Source organism: Aureobasidium namibiae (genome assembly GCF_000721765.1).
Source record: "Aureobasidium namibiae CBS 147.97 unplaced genomic scaffold scaffold_2, whole genome shotgun sequence".
NCBI classification, from domain to species: Eukaryota; Fungi; Ascomycota; class Dothideomycetes; order Dothideales; family Saccotheciaceae; genus Aureobasidium; species Aureobasidium namibiae.
In genome coordinates, this window is record NW_013581207.1 from 981,986 (window position 1) to 1,001,059 (window position 19,074).

Sequence of the window (19,074 nt, forward strand, 5' to 3'; positions counted from 1 at the left end):
TTACAGGTTGTAGGACCAGCTCTGTGTGGCCTGGTTGAGCGATGCACCAATGTTGTCGGCGTATTCACCGGCGTAGTTACCTTGATCGTTGTTAGTCTACTGTCATGAGCTTGACAAAAGAAGCAATGACTTACCAGGAGCACCGTAGTTGCAGACAGTGAAGTGGGGAGAGACGTATTGACCAACGTTGGCAAGACCGCCAGAGCAGTACTGGGTGGCACAGCCGACCTTGGTGGTACCCTTCCAGACGAGCTGGGAGAAGTGACCCCACTTCTCGAAGTTGGTCATGTCGGGGTTGGCCTGGCCGTAGAGGTTGGTGTAGTAGCCGACTTCGCCGTTGTAGAACAGCTCAGTGATGACAGCAGAGACGTTGTTGGCTTCGACACCAGCGGCGATGTTCTGACCGTAGTTACCGCCATCGACATCCATGCTGTGGGCGTAGACGCAAGTGGCAGCAATCTTGGCGGCAGTGGCGGCGAGTGCTGAGTCCCACTCAAGGGCAGGAGCAGAGTGGTTGGCACGGTGGACGTTGTGGTGGTCAACAACGCGCTCCTGGTAGGTGGTGGCCTTGCCAGCGGGAGCGGCGATGGTGCTGCTAGCCTGTGATGTTGTCTTAGCCTTGCTGTTCAAAGTTGATGACGAGGATTTTCTCAAAGACGACGATGACGACTTGGAAGAACTCTTGGGCTGCTGGGAGGAGGATTTGAAAGTGGGAAGAATGGTAGATGAAGGGCGAGATGATATGGATGTGATCTTGGCTGATGTGGAGGAAGGGTTGAAGGATGATGCAGGCTTAAGTGCAGAAGAGGATGAAGACGAGATGGACTTGAGGAGGGATATGTATGAACTGTAGGGTGATGCGACAGATGACTCGCGCTTGCAAGCTTTGCGCGAGGCAGGGACGGAAGCAACTCTTTCAACAGTAGAGAAAAGGGAAGAGACCTTTTTGGTGCTCGAGGTTTTGATTGATGATGTAGGTGCCTTCGTGGAGATGGGAGATCCCTTCGCAGTCGTGATCACCTTCTTCGACGAAGAAGATGACTTCTTACTCGTTGAAGTTGCCTTCTTAGAGGATGAAGTTACTTTCTTAGGAGTGACAGGGGTCTTGCTCGTCGAAGTTGCCTTCTTGGAAGTTGTGACCGTGATCTTCTTCGTCGAAGTAGATGCTTTGACCGTTGAGGTTCTCTTGATCGTTGAAGTGGCACGCTTGACTTGGGAGGAGGAGGAAGAGGAGGAGGAGGCAGGACGGAACATCTGAGCCATGAGGCTTTCGAAGTTCACACGGGGTTGTAAAGAATCACGAGAAAGAAGATTATGAAACGATTCAAGTAAGCTCACCTGAGTGGTGGCTGCAGGAGCAGCAGAAGAAGAAGCAACAACAGTGGGTTCAGCAGAGGGAGTCACGGTCCAGTAGCTAGTCCAGGCACTGGTATAGCCGCCCTGGGCAGGAATGGCAGCCTTGGGCTCAGCGGACGTTGAGGCAGCGGCGGGAGCTGAGGTAGCCGAGGAGATGACGGTGACGACGGGTGCCTCGGTGGTGACAACAGTCACGGCAGGAGCAGCCTGCTCGACAGGGGTCGAGTAAGCAGCTGGGGCAGCTGCCGGGACAGTGACGGGGACAGTGACACCCTCGGTCTCGGTAACGTAGACTGTCTCGTAGGCGGTGTCATAGACGGTGTCGATCTCAAGATCGCGCTTGAACATGGGGCTGGCGAAGGCGCTGGCAGCCAATGCGGCTCCGGCGAACAGAGTGGAAGTACGCATGATGATTTCCTAGGGTTTGTTGATTGTTGATTGTGAGGTTCGTTGTGTTTGAAGGATACCAGATCCGGGAAGTGTTGAAGGCTTGAAAGACTGATGTGCCAGATTGTTAGTGACCACTGCTACTGTTGTTGCGTTCTTCTGCTACTGCTTTGGTGTTTCCAAAAGATAGCAGAAGCAGACGGCTTTTATATAGGTATAATAACCGATAGACGATAACGAAAGAGTGACAAGACGATGATGCACGGAGGTTGAACAGCCAGAGTGCTCGATTTGTGCAATAATGCCGTTCGTTGTCTCTGCGGAGGAGCACAACGGTGTGCTCACCAGGGAACGAGTGTGTGTGCAGGATGCTGGGCTGGATCTTATCGATCTTCGAGGGCGAACGGTGTTGTTTATATAACGGCCAGGGCGATAAAAGATAGTCCTTAGGAAAAAGTGTGCACTTACGTGAAAGTCCTCGCGGAGGGAATGGCTTGCAGAAAGTGTGGTGGGGGGAAAGAGTGAAATGCAACCGTTAAGGCGCGTGAACGAGTGACAAGAAAGAAGCGGTGGTGGACAACGAGAGAGGAAGTCGATGTGGCAGCGTGATGGACGACTTTTGAATGGGAGTGTTGACGGGGGCTAAAACGTTAGTGGCCGCACTAGCAGGCACAACTCCTGTTACCGGGATGTAAGTGACAGTGGACCTGGATGAAACACTCTCCGCAAATGCAGGTGGCCGTCGTCGATTGCGTGGGAGCACCGTTAAAACGCCTCGCTGGGCGGACGGCTCCTTGGTATAAGGTTGGCTGCAGTAAGTGCTGAAGAATTGGCCTGTTCGGGCTTCAGGGGACCTAGTTGTTCTTCAGTCTAGACAAAGTTCAGGAGACTAGCATTGACATGTGGTTCAACTGTCACTCCTTGCTTCTTGCTGGATGTGGAATGTGGAATGTGTCTTTCGTATTCGAGTCTCTCCCCCAAACATCGAGTCTCCTCCGCAACCGCCTCATCGCTGGAATCCATAGCAATGTAAATCATGGAACAAAGGACTGGAGAGCCGTGATTGCCTGATGTTCAAACCGCGTCAGCGAAGCCCTCCCAGGTCCAACCGCGGCCCGGCACGAAGATCAAGGTACCATCGAAGTTTCATTCGTTGTCGCAAGAAAAGTTCCTGCGTTAGCCACACATCTCTATACTGTGGGGTACAAGCCCCTGCCTTCTTTCGCTTCCGGAGTTCCGACGGGAGTCCAAACATGCTTCTTCACACGCTCGTATGACAGCGCCTCGAATCTCGCTATACCGCCATGCGAACTTGTCTTTTCGCCATTTTCCAAACCATCGCCACAAGCGCCCTCCTGAATCTCGAGCGTTTGGCTGCCAGGGGAAGACGTGGTACAAGGTTAAGCGCCGGCGACATCTGTACGGCGATTAGGTATTCCAACAAGGTTTCGCGGCCACGTAAAAGTAGCGTGGAAAAAGGAGGGGCCGTTCAGCGTACTCGAACTCTTCACCCGAAAGTCTTGACTTGCGTCTATCAAAACACAACTTGGACCTACGCCATTGTTGTCACAGTTTGCATCTGTCTTGCACTCTGATACGGCCTCCCAACGACCCCTTTATTCGCATTTGAGTCACCTAGCACACCCTTCCACTTCTTTCTTTGTTCGGTTCTCGATACATCCGACTCACGATCCAACAAGTCAAAGGGGTTCTCGATCATCAGACAGCTCAGCTGGTCGAGGCTCGTCAATGCAAATCGGCACGAGATGCCGTCCCGTGTGTGGTGCCTATGTACAAGAATGCCATGGAATGTCGTTGGTCCTCGCAACCGTTGTTCAGCTCGCGTTCTGCAACCGAATTTCTCGTCTCTCCGCAACGTTGAAGTCAGCCGTTCAACAGATTAACCGTACCTATCTATCACCAGGGTAGCGAAGCGGCCGTCTGGACAGGCATTTTCGGAAAGACGTGCGTCATGATGTGAGGGTGAAGTGTCGCAGCATGCCCTTCACCTATCCAGTCGATCACGAAACGTTCTGCTATGGTCAACCCGAAAAATAGCGATGGAGATGTCCAATGATGCGGCTCTAGTCTTCTCCGGGCTGCTCATTGTCTATTTGCCTGAAACTCGCAGACAGTCTCGACTTCTCGTGCGTCCAGATCCCGTCGTAAGACACGGCAAGACCAGCTGAAGACGTCTATGAGGTCTGTTCTCTTCTAGAAACCATTTTTGGTCGAACATGACGATGAATTCGTCTGCTTCGACGTCAGAAAAGCCGACTCATTATTCATCCCATCACGATGTCCGGATCCAAGATCGATTAAGAGGTACATCTGTACATGTCTTTTTCAACAACGCTGTCGAAGCCACTGAGAAGAATGTCCGGGTTGGCCCAGGAAAGCACCTGGCACAAAGTGTCCCATGGAGCACGTATGTAGTCGCACGCGATACATCCACTATGCACGTAGGATCTCCGAACCGTCCTTGCTCGTTTCAGGAGTTGTAACTTGATTACATCCCATCATATATCTCGATACCCAAGCTAGGGCTCGCAGCAAGGTACGTACCAGAAGACAGAATTTTCGCGTGCATTGACAGGTACAAGCAATGCTGTATAGTAGGAAGAGCGTACGCGCAAGCAGCAAAGGCAAGCTAATCAAACTGTTGACCTCTGCAAAACTGGCGGTGTCCACTTTGTCCATATAGTCTACTGGCACTTGCATCTCAACAGACTGGACATCTCCTGGCCGATGCCTCTGATGTGCGGCCAGAGGGAATTGACAAGGCGAGTGTCGTTCGGGTATCACAATCATTGCTACGTGCAAATGATCGACGGGAAACTGATATATAGGACCTGAGTCATACATATGCATGGCTTCGATATTTGCGAGAACCAATATCTGCTCAAGTTGGCAATAGTGGATTTGCTCGGCAATCGAAATGCAATTTCTCCGTATGCAAGGGTATAACGCGTATGGCCATAGAAATCACACTATGTCTTCGAGAACCGGATCGCGTCCATCGGAAGGCAACATGGCTGAGGCTTTCTTTGAACAAATTTCGAGTTTGGGAATCACTATATCTTTTCATAGCGAAAACGACGCTTTAGACCTCTATGAGATGGGCGCGGGTGTTACAGAGTTTCGCATATGTGCAGGTAAACAGGTAAACAATCGCTGGATTAACATGTCACCCTGACTTGACCTCTGTATCAGCACCAATCTCATCGTTGGCTCTGTCCATATGAATATCGATTGATGACGACGACAACGACAGCGATAGTGACCACCGGCCACGATCCATCGAGTATCTCTGTTTCGAGTATGCGAAACCGTCACAGGAATTTGAGGCCTGCGAAACTTACTGCAAGTCATGCATGGTTCGACCAAGGTTTCACGAAGAGAATGACGGGCAACTTGTTTTGTGCCTTGCGATGCACTTTGCGGGGAACCGAAATGAAGAACGCGAGGGCTTTCGCGAATCTCGAATCTGTTCGTCTTCATCACAATCAGAGGCCGTCCACAATATCAGAGCAATATCAAGGATCGACGCAAATCTCTCTTCACGTCAGATCTTGTGTCTGAGCTTCAGGGTTTGCAAGCCGCCGTGTATATCTCTTGCATCTAGTATCGACCGTCGAATTCTAGACGCCCGGTCGCAATGACGACTGTAGTCGGCACCTGACTCAAAGACGGTCAATTCTCGAGCTACCGAACGATTTGTACGGTGTGTAGCCACGAGGAACCGTCGGTGTCCGAACAACTGTAAAGAACGACGTTGACCTCCAGTCGTTGCTATCAGATAGCCGTTGGAAGAGCAAATCGCGCCTGCCAAGCGAACTTTACAATTCATTAGCCGTCGTAAGGTACGACTCGTCCTGGGACCAAAGCAGGCTCGGCTTACTTTCGCCTACAACGAAGGTTTCCTGTTGACAAACATCTGGACTGAATCCTGTGTACATGCACAAAGGTTTACCGCCATGATCAAGGGCCGCGAGAGATACACGCGCTGAGTTGCAGCTATAGAAATACACAGTTCTTTGGAGATGGCAGATGAGCTCCAAAGAGAGCCCATGATTTCATGACTCTCAGTGGGTGTTTCTCATTCACCGTAAGTGCTGTGCATTCTTATAGCAAGATATCCAACATCGTTGCGACTGGAGATGCCCGACCTATCATTACTCTCAGAATTGCAAACACAGGGACTGAAGCTATGAAAATGCATAGTCCTTTGACCATGGTAGATGTGTTCCAACGAGAGCCCACAACTGTATGGTTCTCATTGAATATTACTTGCTCGCCGACGCAAAAGCAACTCCAAGGTAAGTGTGAAGCAGACGTTTCGGTGCGTCTGAATTCGGATGTGAAAACAACCAATCATTGACAGAACGAGATGTCGTACGAACATTGTGCTCTGCGAACTTTGACTTCATATCAAAAGCTCTTACGATCCACAAGTAGGCCTGAGATAAACGCTCAATTGCGCGAGTTTGCTTGAGACTCCACGCGATGAACCCCACTCGCTCTGGTGTCGTCCCATACCCAGAGCCCGCTCAAAACTGACATGTTTCCTCTCCCGCTTCCTCTGCTTGTGCCTTGATATTTCCTTTTCTCGCTCTGGGTGCCATCCAATCACGCGACCCAAGATCCTACAAAATGTCGTCCACCGAACCCCCACCAAGCTACTATGGCACAACTCTCTCTGAGAAGCCTGTTACTGTGTCCGAGAAACCCACCAAAGCAGCCACCTACCACATCACGCTTCAGAGATGCAAGAAGCTTATCTTGCTAGAAAGTGGCCGTTATGGTGTCCAAGGCCTCATTGAGGACATGGACCTCGCAATCACCATCTCACCCGACAAAGATTGGTACGAAGTGCGCAAAAAGATCTTCGATCTATACAAGAAAGCATGGCCTGAGCACATGCGTCGTGCCAACTCCGCAGATTATGGACTCTCCATGAGCGCACAGTACTCCATCCGAGACGGCGAGGTTCTTGGTCACATCAAACTGTTGGACAAGGTCGGCGATGGTCTCTGGGACTTCCTCAAACGTGACGACGTACACATCATCAACTTGATCGCATCGGCCGCGCCACGCTATAAGGAAGCTCGTGGGGAGATCCGTCGTCACCCGAGGAAGTCACTTGTCGATGGCTTGGAGTTGGCTGCAGTTAACCAAGCTAGGGAGGTAGAGGTCAAGAGCAAGAGTAAGCATCGCTGTATCCTGCAATAAGCGTCTTCTCAAGCCCCATCACTTCTGGCCTACCCTCAAGACATCGCTGTTCTCAAGATTGCGAAGGGCCCTCTCACTCCTTCTCAATACAGCCAGTCGGAGGAAGGACAGCAGTGGGATACCCGCCTTCCCGTCAAACGATATCGTCGAAAAGCAAATTTTATACCGACCGGACCAGACGTCAGTGTAGTGGAGGGTCTCGTTTCAACTTGACTGGCTGTCAGGGTACTTAGGCTCTTCGTGTTTTCAGAAAAATTAGTCTATATATCCCTTCCAGAAATCAATTCCTGACGACTTCTGTTTCATCGTGGTCTCCAATTGACGGTTTATGTCTCTTGCTCCATGTTTGTTGGTTTTGCATTCGGTGAATGACACATGCTATCTTCTCCCAGGATATCCTCCATTGGACTAAACAGACGAAAAGCGGCCTGGACCTCAGCATCACAACGAGTAGATTCACACCCTATGACTATCATCAACCTCTTTTCTACATTGTTGATCACAGAAGATCTATGAAGAGTCAACGTTTCGCGGTCAAAGCAGATGAAACCCGAGCATCGGTTCACCAAACCCATGGGAAGATGCAATCTGAGAATAGCGAGACAATCATCCGAGGAAGGCAAATATGATTTGACATCCCATGAAACAATAAACACGAACACGGTCAAGCTTTCAGTTTGCCATCGGAAACACATCACAGCTACGAAGATATGCATGATACTCTCTCCAGAAATGGGACGTCTTTGACGTCCGTCTGATCGTCTCTCTATCGACGTGTTTTTTTCTCATATGCACAGACGTGAAGTGCGTATAGCTATAGAAGAAATGCACAGTACTTTCGAGAATCAGGGTAGTATCCATCGAGAAACGATACATTTTGGGCTCTCGTTGGAGACATGTCTTGTCTGATAGACCACTGTGGTTGTCCAATGTCGATACTGCTGATTGTTTTGGAGCGAGCGGCTCGTTTTGGGTAAGGTAGCCGGCGCGGTGCTTACAACGGCACTCTTCCGGAAAGGTGCTTGTTTGGTCGCCTGTTTATTGGATATTTGCATCTGTTCAGTGAATGTTCTTCTGAGACGCTTCCTGATCATTGCTTGTATGAACTTCTTCTCCTTATCACCAACGTCTTCCCTCTGTCTCCTCCTTCTTCCTGATCCATTTCGACCTTTTATACAACACTCTAACGAAGTCCCCCAACCAGTCGGCATGCTGTTCGTGTCCTTGTTGTCGCAATACTGCCTCGGCGTGTAGACCCTGCCTGGTCCAAGGAATTACTGATGGCTTTCTAACCATGCGAGTCACGACGGCCTTCTTCTCTGCCAGGTATCGACAATGCTCGAGGTACGGAAATGCATTTGGCACTCGAGGATGGTATAGTGATAGCTGCACCGAGAGTGCTTCGTCGGAGTATACTTCGCCGTCAATGCTCTCGAGAAAGGTTTCCCACAACTCCGTGCTCGTGTTTGGCCACCTAAGTACTTCGATGTCGACATCTGTAGAGTCCATGACCATCTTCTCCCGTGGCATCATAAGTAGCGTCGCAATGTTTGTTCTAGCCCTACTAAGCGGGATCGAGTACGAGCTGGACTTCGCACGAAAGAACGTTTCCAGAGCCCCGTCAAGGTTGTCATGATCCGCAGAGAATGCTTTTGCTGCAACAAGTGCACTCGCCGTGGCGGCTCTCCAGATAAATCGAACCCCCGGATTTAAGGAGTCGTTGGTCCTCCGGCTCTCCTGTTCAATCCAGCTCCATGCCAATTCCTCCTTGCCCTCCCTCACGAGGTGTCTTATTGTCTGTTCCAGAAGATCTCTGTCCACTTTTGAGTCGTCATATTTGTCGTATTCATTCCACATCCATTTGATGGTGGCTTCTCCTGAACCGGTTCCATAGTGAGTCATTTTGGTTAGCGCCTTGAGGTGCGAAAGAGCCAGTTCTTTTGTAAGAGTTCCGCCTTCGAGATGGGTGTTGAACAGCCGTAGCGGATCCGAGTCATCATACTATGGACTCTGTTCGAGTTTGATGTCTGCTGAGTCACTTGTCGTGCTTGCTAGGCGACGAGTAATATGGGCGAAGTGCCGTTTGTGGGCGAGCGACACGTAAAGTCCAGCAGATTGAAGAGCCGTTTGTAGGCGAGCGGCACGTAAGCCTCGCATGAAGCTGATGCGTAGACTCATCAGTATCGAGTTCAGATGTTGAATTTTTGGTTGGAGGGAAAATAGCAAGAATGTGTTGACGTTTGTGACGATTCAGCATAGATCTGTAGCGGAAGAGCTATGGTCTCGAGACAAGCAGACGACGAGGTGGTTGGATAGGCGCGTGCGGTGTGACTGCGACGACGACGTGCATGCATTGACGTGCTAGCCACGGCGAGGCGCATGAAATGACTATTGAGTTGCTTGAACTGGCAGGTGTGTCAGAACCCCTACAAGCGTCATGTGTGAGTTTCATGAAATGCACACTGGACTGAGGAGGGCATCTCAACAACAGTTGCACTGTACGCGGATTGAGGATCTCTGAAGATTAGTAAGACGATGGTCAACACATGCAAGGGCATTCTGAGGCATGAGGGGAGTTGAGACACGCGCTCATCCGCCCACTGCCATCCACCGAGCCTTCGTCTTTGTAGCACTGGCTTGTTCATGGTATAGCTGTCCATATTGATGTTCAAGGTGTTTCTAGTGTACCTCTTCGCATAGAGGTAACGAACAGATGTACGTAGCTAGGCAAGCCACGTCCGTCGTTGTCGCTATGTGGGTCTCGCATGGATTTACCGCCGAAAAGCTTCAATATGTTAGCCGTCTCAACTCCTCCTATGTCACAACCCCCACCTGCAAGCGTTATGTTCAGACTATATTACCATAAGCATCCAAGATCCAGGCGTCTCTTAAAGAGAAGGAGAGGGTTTTATACTCGATTCTCGTCTCCCACAAGCATTTAACCAAAAAGAATACTGTAGATTTGCAGGAAAAGACTTCTCTGGAGCAGTCGCGGCCAAAGAGATCATTACCAATCTCAAGGAAGTTTCCTTGAATGTTTAAGAGAATTGCACCCATACATTGTCTCGTATGGTAATAAAGATAGGTGGGATCTGTCACAATATTCACTTCGCGAGTAACGATGGAGTGTCTTGGTTGAATTGGTAAAGCAGATATGATGTGACGATTAGGTACAGGAATGTATGACTGTATGCACCCAGGAGCCAACCCGCTTCCTATCCAAACGCCATTCAATGCTGTGCTCCACTAATGATGACAAAAGAAACAGAACACAACTTCAATGCAATGCTTCAAGGAACCAGACCAACATCACCGACTGGATCATTGCTTGATGTACACCAAGATGTAAGGATTGAAGCCGGATGTGGGTCTCCTCCACTCCTTCGCGTTGCTGTTGGTGACAGAGGAGTCACTGATCTCCTTGATGCCATCAGCACCCCTGACGTAGGCTATGTAGTGACCAAACTTGAGGGAACCCGAGTGAGCGACGATAGCCTGCAGGCGGTATTTCGAGGCCTTAGATTTGTCTACAACCCAGGGCGAGAGGTCGAGCTCCTCGGGGAAGTCGACGTGCTTCTTGTTCTTTGTGGGCCCACGTGCGCCGAAACCGAAACGCATAAGTTGGATGGGTAGGACCTCAGGAACGTTATCAATTTGGAAGATTCGAGTACGCTTAGTATTCTTCTTGCATTTGTCGCAACGGATGGTGACGTTGGGTTCGCGGTGGTAGGTGTTCAGACAATCGGCAAGGCTCACGCTCGGTCGGTCTGGGATGGGAACACTCAGACTAACACTAGGCGGATCGCTGTGCGTGTGTGTCTTCTTGCAGTCACTGCAGGCCCAGGAGATCTTGTGCTTGATTCGAAAGAGAGAGGCAAACTGGTCCTTGTCGATTCCCTTGGCCTTCTCAAACGTATTGAGCAGATATTGCAGGAAATCATGGCTGTCTTCTTGTGTCTGGCCTATGGCACTCCAACGAGGATCACTTGATCTGCCAGTCGCTCTGATTGCGCTGTCGAGAGCACCCAACTGACTGCCGACACCACCAGGCGAAGTGTGGTAGCTTATAAGCAGCTGTCGCATTGCGCAGGTCACGCATCTGCCTTGCTTCGAACAAGAGTTGTGACAGTCGTTCAGAAGGTTGAAGAGTTGGGGTGTTGAGATAAGACTTTGTAGCACACTGCGACGATAGCACCACTGGCTTGGATTGCTCAAGCCCTTGATTCTCGGCTTGCCGACGCTTGAGGGCCAGGATCTCGAAACTCTGGAAGTAGATACGGCAGGAGATTTTGATGGCTTGCCAGTATTGGATGATTGCTCTCCTTTCAGGGCTTTTGTTGAAGTAGGTTCCTGTTTCGAGCCTTTGCTCTGAGCGGTGCTTGGTTTCGCTGCTCCATCCAGGGGTGATTGGTGGCTAGATTGCTCTGATACCCGTGAATCTGGTTTCTTGGGCGATGCTTCGTCGTGCTTGCGAGGCTTCTTGGACTGCTGCTGAGATTTTGCTTCCGGAGGTTCTGACTCGGAGAGTCTTCTCTTCTTGCCGAGCTTCGAAGGCTCCTGAATGGGTTGTGAAGGCGGCTGAGATGAGGGTCGGGAAACAAGCTGTTGAGTGGCCGGCGTGACTATGACCTTTTGAGCAGAGGGAAGTGATGGAGGAAGGCTCCTCGCGCGTGCCTGGGTGACGTGTTCCATTATTTGCAAGCGGCGTTTAAGATCCAAGAATTTTTGAAGCGCGTCTTTACGACAATGTGCGCAAGAGGAAGAGCTTAGGCAACGAAAAGCTTGGATGGCCCTTCGCTTGAGAGCATTCTCGACATAAGTGGCAGCAACATTATTGTTGCGCCTTCTTATTGTCTTTTGCATGCTGCTCAATAGCCAAATAGGCAGTGACAATATGAGGAAAGCGCTCTTGTGAACCGATCAACGACACTAGGAGAGATGAATACAACCAGGGACTTGCTACTTCAGCGCTTTCTACACATTCGATATCGCAAGAAGTGAAGATGAGTGACAGACAGCAAATCACGAAAGACTACTGTTGATGCACACGGTTGCGACGGAATGTCACGCTTGTTTCCACACCAAGTGGGTAATCAGCAAGCGACCAAGCACGAGATACCGGGTCCTAGAGTAGTCAATGTCAGCGCGAATGCCTTCAAACTCCCAAGTCCAGTCGAGAGAGACGTGATGAACAAAAGTTTGCGACCTGAAACTCGAGACAAAAAAGTTGAGGCATTTCCGGAACAGGAAAGGCGTCTTCGACAGACTTGGCGTCGTCACAGCATACAGAGAAATACTGGCCGGTGAAGCAGCAAGCAGCAACAGCTTTCCTGTCCAATATTGACGTTGTTGCTCAGCAGTTGGAGACATGGCCACAGAACAGGCTGGCGCAGAGTATGAAGCTCAGCATGTGCACGATGTATACGAGCAAATCGCATCTCATTTCTCGGCCACTCGCTACAAGGTGTGACTCGACAGCCTGTGGTAGTACCTCGTCACCCTTCTGACTGCCTTTTCTCTTAGCCATGGCCTGTAATTGAGAAGTTCCTTAAAGAGTTGACTCCTGGATCTGTAGGACTCGACATTGGCTGTGGAAATGGCAAATACTTGACGGTCAATCCTGATGTCTTCATTGTTGGCAGTGATCGCTCGCCCTCTCTTGTCAAGTTCGCCTCGTCGCACCAACCGCACGCCGCTGTCGTTTCCGACATCCTCGAGCTGCCTCACCAGAACCACCACTTCGACTTTGCCATCAGCATTGCCGTACTTCACCACCTGTCCACACCAGAACGCCGCGTAGAAGCCGTCCGGACCATCCTCGACACGCTCAACACTAACGGTAGAGCATTGCTATACGTATGGGCACTGGAACAGAAAGATAGCAGAAGAGGTTGGGATGAAGGAAACCAGCAGGATACCATGGTCCCGTGGGTGATGCGCGAGAAGAAAGAGAAGCAGAAGAAGGATCGCAAGCAGCAGAACAAAGGAGATGCTGCCAATCAATCAGAAGCCTCCGCAGAGCAGAAGTCTGCCACGCAGACAACTGGTACAAGCCTCGAGCCTGCTGGTGACAAAACATTCTACCGCTACTATCACCTCTACCGTAAAGGGGAATTGGAGCACAACATCGAGCTGGCTGGTGGCACAATCGTGGAAGCTGGCTATGACAGGGACAATTGGTGGGCTATTTGCCAGAGAAAACAGACTTGATAAGGATTTCTATCGCTTGAAGAATCTGTAGTCAATCTGTGCAGGAGAGAGGCTGATCTCATTCAGCGTGTTGATCACCTGGTACTTGGCCTTGTCTTCTTCGCTGAGAGGGGCATTGCCAGGTCTGTCAACAATCACAGACTGCATACCTGCCTCAATGGCTGCCTGCACCTCCTTGACATTATCGCTCAGGAAGAGGATGGTGTCAGCAGGCTTGCCCAACTCCTCGGCGATCTTGGTGTAGCTGCTAGCATCATGCTTTAGGCCGGCATTGGTCGTGTCGAACCAGTTGTCGATCAATCCCTGGAGGTTTTGCGTACGTTTCTCATCCGCTCCGCCGAGCGGGTCTTGAACGTGCCCAAACAGGAGCTTCTGTGCGAAGATGCTGCCTGAGGAATAAATGACTAGCTGCTTGGATGAGGCACTCCAGTGCTCGAGCTGAGGAGTGACATCGTCAAACAGGGGGGTAGAGTAAGCGCCGTTCTCGTAGCCGGCCTGCCATAGATAGCCTTACAAAACAAAAGTTCGAGTCAGACATTTTCCACCTTAGTGGGCCTCAGATAAGTACGGCCGAGGGTTGGAGCATGACTCACCTTGCAGATTCTTGAGATAGGCAATCTTGACATCACGAGCTGTCAGGTCCTTGACGTGGGCCTCAAAGGCCTCTGGGGATGCTTGTGCCTCGGCAGGGAAAGCCTCACGGTATGGTTTGAAGTCTGCAGAGTTCCATCGTTCCTGGATGACGCTTGAAAGGGCCTTCAAGGCGTAAGGGAACTTTGACACAACGTCAGTTTCGGCGTCACAATGTTGGGATAGCACGACTATCTTGCGAAATGCAACAAGGTTTCAGAGACCGGAAGATGTGACGACAAGAAGAAGGGGATAGTGCAGATCAGATACGGCGTGTTTCTAGCATCAAAACGATGCTCTCCGACGTGATGTGGTCAGGTGCCCCAATGGTGACGAGTCCAAACGAAAAGAGAAATTTCCTCGACCTACCAGAGTGTCCTTGACGAAAGAGATAGGGCAAACAGTTCCCTCTATCGAAAAAACCAATTAGCCATCGTTATCAAGGGGTTTGCTCGTAACTCGCGGACGTTGTTGATAGTGCGGTGAGCAGAGCGTAGCAAATCCCTCAACGAGCAATTTTGCTGTCTGGAGCCATCCAATTGCATCAAGTCACATACCAATGTCGAGCAATACGGTGCCCACGTTCTCGTGCTCGGGAAGCATTTTTTGTGTTGAACTGGAGGGCTGGGTGCTATCTTCGATCGTAGTGTGCACAATGTGCGGTGTAAAAGTCTAGACGCAGCACTTTGGAGTGCTTCGGAAGGCTTCTGTCGGGACCAAAGCTGCACTTTAGGCAATCCGCACCTTGATGTCGACCAATTGTCCAGCACTTCTCTGCATCTTATGATCGCTTGTGGGCTCTGCGATATTAAACTTGCTCGTCACACGTGTCAATTGGCAATTGAGAACTGGGTCCTGCCTTCTTCATGTTTCGAAGGAGCTGTGCTGTCAGACCGCTTGCACATTGATAGATAACAAAGCCATCTCAAGCTCAGAAGCTCTCTTGAATGGACGGCAGACTTTATTCGAGCTCGATGAGCGGTGTACACAATACATAAGCTATCGCTCCACTGCATTACTGGCGCATGCTGGCGGCCACTTTTGTTCAAGGTACGGTATCGTAGTGCATGCGGGGCAATATGTGTAGCTTCGAGATCCGAGGCAACTACACCCGTTATACAAAGATACCGTTCCTGTGCCCATTGGACGGCTAGACGCAGACCGCAAGACCTTCTTTCGAGTAGGCGCCGACTAGAGGCGCACTTGTTCTGGGATTGATCTAATGCCAATGCTAGACGGCGTGGTACCTGAAGCATGTCTTTAGGTGGCGAAGGAGCTTCCGTCCTTACGAGAAGGCTGGGCTTCTACAGCCGCCAGGTATGCACAAACAAGCATGTTACTTCCCTCTCGAACACGTGGAGATCTCGAAAGCGAAATATGGTGGCAAGCGTGACGCTCGAGCAAATGGACAAAGGTCGTGGCTGGCCGTTTCGACTTGCATCTTGTACTGATGACCTGCGTGTGACCTGCTTGCCGGAGCATCCTCGATGCATACAAGCACTCGACAGCCGGTCGATCGAGCTCGCAGGACACACGGCACAGAGGAAAATTTCTGCTATATCGACGCAGGACAGTGGACGGAAGGCACACCGCAAGCTCCAGAGAAGAATGCGTTTATCCCTCTGGTAAAGCACACCGACATTGTTTTGATGCAGGCACTCCGCTGCGCCCCACGTCCGCTTGCCGGAGCCATGCAGCGTCGTTGACGCTCGAGCTCGATACGTTGGTACCTGAGGATCATCGGCGTGTTGGTCAATTCAGCACAAATGCTTGTGCATAGCATTGCGACTGCTCTTCATCAATTTGCTACGCTGTTTCATGAGAACATCACCTGCTCTGTTGCGGTCTGCGATCGCAACCACAAGTTGCAACGTGACTCGTTCAACCGTCTCTGGCTGGGCGCTGACTTCGAGACATCTTCCTGAGCGAAGGAAGCACTAGTCTCGTGCAAAGAATGAGAGACGGTAACACGAACACTGCGACGTACTCTCGAATGGTATAAAATTTCATAATATACAAGACATCGGCAGCGGCTTCCCGCAGCAACCCCATGGGAAGATTGATTGGTCCGAAGCCGGGGGGAGGCAGGGGTGGTGGTGAGATGTCTGTCGCCGTATCAAGCCACGGCCTTGGGACAAAGGACCGCGGGGCTCTGATTCGGACGATCTGTAGGTGATAAGGATAGACATGTCGCTACGGAGGAGTTCTAAGCGATTGGAAGAAAGAAAGCGCCGGGCTGATACGGCAACGAAACAGCAGCCCCGATCGAACAATGTTTGTTGACAGGCGGTGCATACGGATTTAATCAGACAAAAACAGGCATGCACAATGCGTTACGTAGGGGGATGAGAGGGTTTCAGGCTTCAATCACGCAGAGAGATTACGAAGACGGACTCGTTGCAGCAGGGAGTTGTTTCGCAAGAGCCTGGTGAAATGACGCCTGCTGGGTTTCCCGAATATTCTCAATCATGTTTCCAAGACAAAGAATGACGAACAGAGACGTGCCTGGCAGACAGAGTTGGCCAAGGCTTCTGGGTCAGGTGGGCCTCGGGAGCACGCAAAAGGTGTGGCGGTTCTATTGATGTAACTAACAACGGCATCGGGCCATTTGCGGATCTGTGCGTCTCGAAGGTGACTGGTCGGGACTTGTCGCCGACGGGGTTCCACCTCCTTCTGCTGTCGTCCTGCCCTCTCTATCCTTCGACTCACACCGCTAAGCTCTCTTGTTTCCCTTTAACCTCATTCAATCGCCCGTCTCCTAAGCTTTCACCACCTTCCAATTCGCACTCCGTACCGACTGCCTCAGTTCGAGTGTTTCGCATCGTTCTTGCCAATCTAGTCGCCGTTGCATTCCTCGCGTTACCCCGACGAAAGCGGTAGTCGAGAGCAAGCGCCGATAGCCGATTACACCGACACACCTCAGCTCTCCCTCTCTCCTTGGACCCTGCGACTTCCTCCATCTGTTTCATTGTTCGATCAAGAGCTTTGGACACCCATCCGCCTGAGTGCTGCCTGTTTCTTTCAGCAAGCTCCAGAGTCCATCGACCGTCAGCTCCGCCGCCTCCGTCGTATCAGCTCGTACCTCCCAACGGCTCCCTTCGGCTTCCTGCCTGTCAACATCTCTGAAGCCTCAAGTCCTCAGCAACTCACAAGGCTCACGTCAACCACTCTCAATTGGCTTCGAGCACTCCCACAAGCTTCATTGATCCTTTCGTCAACCTCGTGGCCTGATTCTCTGCCGCCAACAAGTCCCTCGATTCTGTACAGTCAACCCCTACCTACAACGACAACAAAGAAGACAACAGCCACCTCCATCAGAGCTTCTCCACTGCTTGACACACCAAACGCACTTCACTTTCACCTTCGGGTCCGCCCATCAATCTCACAGCTTGCCAATCTTGCTGCCGGACCTCCCTTTATCACACCATTTATTCGATGCTCACATTAACGACCTCTACTATTTCTTATTCATAGTGCGTTTGGGGCTTTGGTCCTTCTTCTCGGGTTCGTTGCGTCTATACTGTCGATCCACCTCATCATTTATCCATCCTCATCTCTGGCGGACTTGTTTGTTGCAGTCTTATCTACGCCATCCGTGGGTAGCACTGTTGCTTAGATCGTTCTTTCTGGTCGACACCAAGGCCATCTCTTCCGATTGGCTTGTATAGCTTTCCGGTGTCACCTCTCGTCTCCAAGCTGGTTTTCGGAGTCTCAACCCCTTTTACGTCTTATCTCTAACCCTCACAACACATCGCTCAAATGGATAGCATGCGGAAACAATTCGACCAGGACCTCCTTCTGGATGGTCGCTACCAAACTTTGTCTCCTCTCAACCACGGTTCCTTTGGAATGGTCTTCTTAGCCAAGAACGTCAAGACTGGTGCCACTGTTGCCATCAAGTGCATCACCAAGGAATCAGGCTCGGACACTTGCCCTACTGCCATGGCTGTCGATGATCGTTCCGAGGAGCTGGAGATCCATTCTCACCTCGGCTCGCACCCAAACATTGTCAGTCTTCTTGACACCTTTGAGACGGAGCATCACACGTATCTGGTTATCGAGTTCTGTCCCAACGGAGATCTCTACGAGGCGATTCGTCTCAACCGAGGTCCTTTGGAAACTGAGCACGTGCGTGATTTCATGATGCAGCTGATCTCTGCTGTCGAATTCATGCACGCCAAAGGAGTCTATCACCGTGACATCAAGCCTGAGAATATCTTCTTGACTCAATCGGGCTCGATGAAGCTCGGTGACTTCGGCCTCGCTACCAGAGACAAATGGTCTACAGAGTACGCTGTCGGCAGCGATCGTTACATGGCTCCTGAGCAATTCCAGGAGACAAGCTACACCCAGGGCTACTCGCCGGCTACTGCTGACGTCTGGGCCATTGGCATCTGCTTGCTGAACGTCTTGTTTTCTCGCAACCCTTTTGCTACCCCTACTCAGTCGGACCCCATCTTTGATGACTTCGTTATGGATCGCCAATCTTTGTTCGACGTCTTCCCAACCATGTCTCAAGACACTTTCAACGTTTTGATGCATTGTCTTGCTATCGACCCTGCCAAGCGCTCGTTGGCTGCTGTTCGCACCGCCCTCAGATCGGTTGTTAGCTTCACTACTGACGACGACGCCATGGACGACTTCTGCATGGAGGATCGTGATCCTGTCCGTGCCACTCTCAACCGTGAGCCTTTGCGCACTCCTTCCATCACAAGCCCCACCATCGACAATGGTGGCTGCTTCCCTTGGGCCAAGGCTCTGCGTGAGACCTCGCAAAAGCATGGTCGTCAACTCTCGGTCATTCCTGACAACGAAAGTTACACTGAGGATCTCTTCCCCGAAGAGAAGGAAACTACTGGTAAGAGTTGGTTCACATCCACGGATCCCGATTCGACTTCGTTGAACTCGACCGTCGAGTCTTCTCTGGGCATGTCGTACAAGTCTGCCAACAACTCTGCTGAGCTTATTGGCCATGCTTTCTCTAGACCAGTTCCTATCTCTTCATCTGTTCCCATCAAGAGCTCTAGAGCATTGGCCTCAGTCTATGGCAACATGGATGAGAACTTCTCCAAGAGCTGGAGCGATCTTTGGGAAGAAGACGAAGAGGAGGAACTGCAGCACCCTGCTTTCAGGTCGACCGCAAGTCTAGAACGCTGCACTACTGTCAAACCATTCGAGCCGAGTCCTCTGTCGGCGGTCACCGCTGCTCTGGACATCAAGAATGCTTCTGGTCGCTCCTCAACTCCTCGTGGTCTGAGT

At 51.0% G+C, this 19,074-nt stretch overlaps 7 protein-coding genes across 7 annotated transcripts; 3 read left to right on the forward strand and 4 right to left on the reverse strand.

Annotated features, from left to right (window-relative positions):
* Window positions 1–1,764, reverse strand: M436DRAFT_39105 (PR-1-like protein; the record flags this gene model as incomplete). Its single annotated transcript, XM_013575487.1, has 4 exons — window positions 1–80; window positions 135–600; window positions 1,339–1,464; window positions 1,546–1,764. 4 exons carry the CDS (start codon window positions 1,762–1,764, stop codon window positions 1–3), a joined length of 891 nt encoding a protein of 296 aa, XP_013430941.1.
* A 4,632-nt stretch (window positions 1,765–6,396) lies between these two features.
* On the forward strand, window positions 6,397–7,604 carry M436DRAFT_60549 (uncharacterized protein; the record flags this gene model as incomplete). Its single annotated transcript, XM_013575574.1, has 3 exons — window positions 6,397–6,949; window positions 6,989–7,155; window positions 7,368–7,604. 3 exons carry the CDS (start codon window positions 6,397–6,399, stop codon window positions 7,602–7,604), a joined length of 957 nt encoding a protein of 318 aa, XP_013431028.1.
* Window positions 7,605–8,094: 490 nt separating this feature from the next.
* M436DRAFT_37489 (uncharacterized protein) lies at window positions 8,095–8,973 on the reverse strand (the record flags this gene model as incomplete). The annotated part of the gene is made up of 1 exon (XM_013575193.1): window positions 8,095–8,973. A coding segment is annotated over one exon (879 nt), but the record flags the coding sequence as incomplete, so codon positions are not given.
* Window positions 8,974–10,296: 1,323 nt separating this feature from the next.
* Window positions 10,297–11,667, reverse strand: M436DRAFT_78482 (cysteine proteinase; the record flags this gene model as incomplete). The annotated part of the gene is made up of 1 exon (XM_013575898.1): window positions 10,297–11,667. The coding sequence occupies one exon, from the start codon at window positions 11,665–11,667 to the stop codon at window positions 10,297–10,299; it is 1,371 nt and encodes a 456-aa protein (XP_013431352.1).
* Window positions 11,668–12,343: 676 nt separating this feature from the next.
* Window positions 12,344–13,185, forward strand: M436DRAFT_38199 (S-adenosyl-L-methionine-dependent methyltransferase; the record flags this gene model as incomplete). Its single annotated transcript, XM_013575315.1, has 3 exons — window positions 12,344–12,439; window positions 12,499–12,906; window positions 13,000–13,185. 3 exons carry the CDS (start codon window positions 12,344–12,346, stop codon window positions 13,183–13,185), a joined length of 690 nt encoding a protein of 229 aa, XP_013430769.1.
* Window positions 13,186–13,194: 9 nt separating this feature from the next.
* Window positions 13,195–14,418, reverse strand: M436DRAFT_37387 (2,3-diketo-5-methylthio-1-phosphopentane phosphatase; the record flags this gene model as incomplete). The annotated part of the gene is made up of 4 exons (XM_013575169.1): window positions 13,195–13,694; window positions 13,779–13,959; window positions 14,185–14,225; window positions 14,373–14,418. The coding sequence occupies 4 exons, from the start codon at window positions 14,416–14,418 to the stop codon at window positions 13,195–13,197; spliced, it is 768 nt and encodes a 255-aa protein (XP_013430623.1).
* A 3,156-nt stretch (window positions 14,419–17,574) lies between these two features.
* On the forward strand, window positions 17,575–18,924 carry M436DRAFT_22810 (kinase-like protein; the record flags this gene model as incomplete). The annotated part of the gene is made up of 1 exon (XM_013575121.1): window positions 17,575–18,924. A coding segment is annotated over one exon (1,350 nt), but the record flags the coding sequence as incomplete, so codon positions are not given.
* Between the last annotated feature and the right edge of the window lie 150 nt (window positions 18,925–19,074).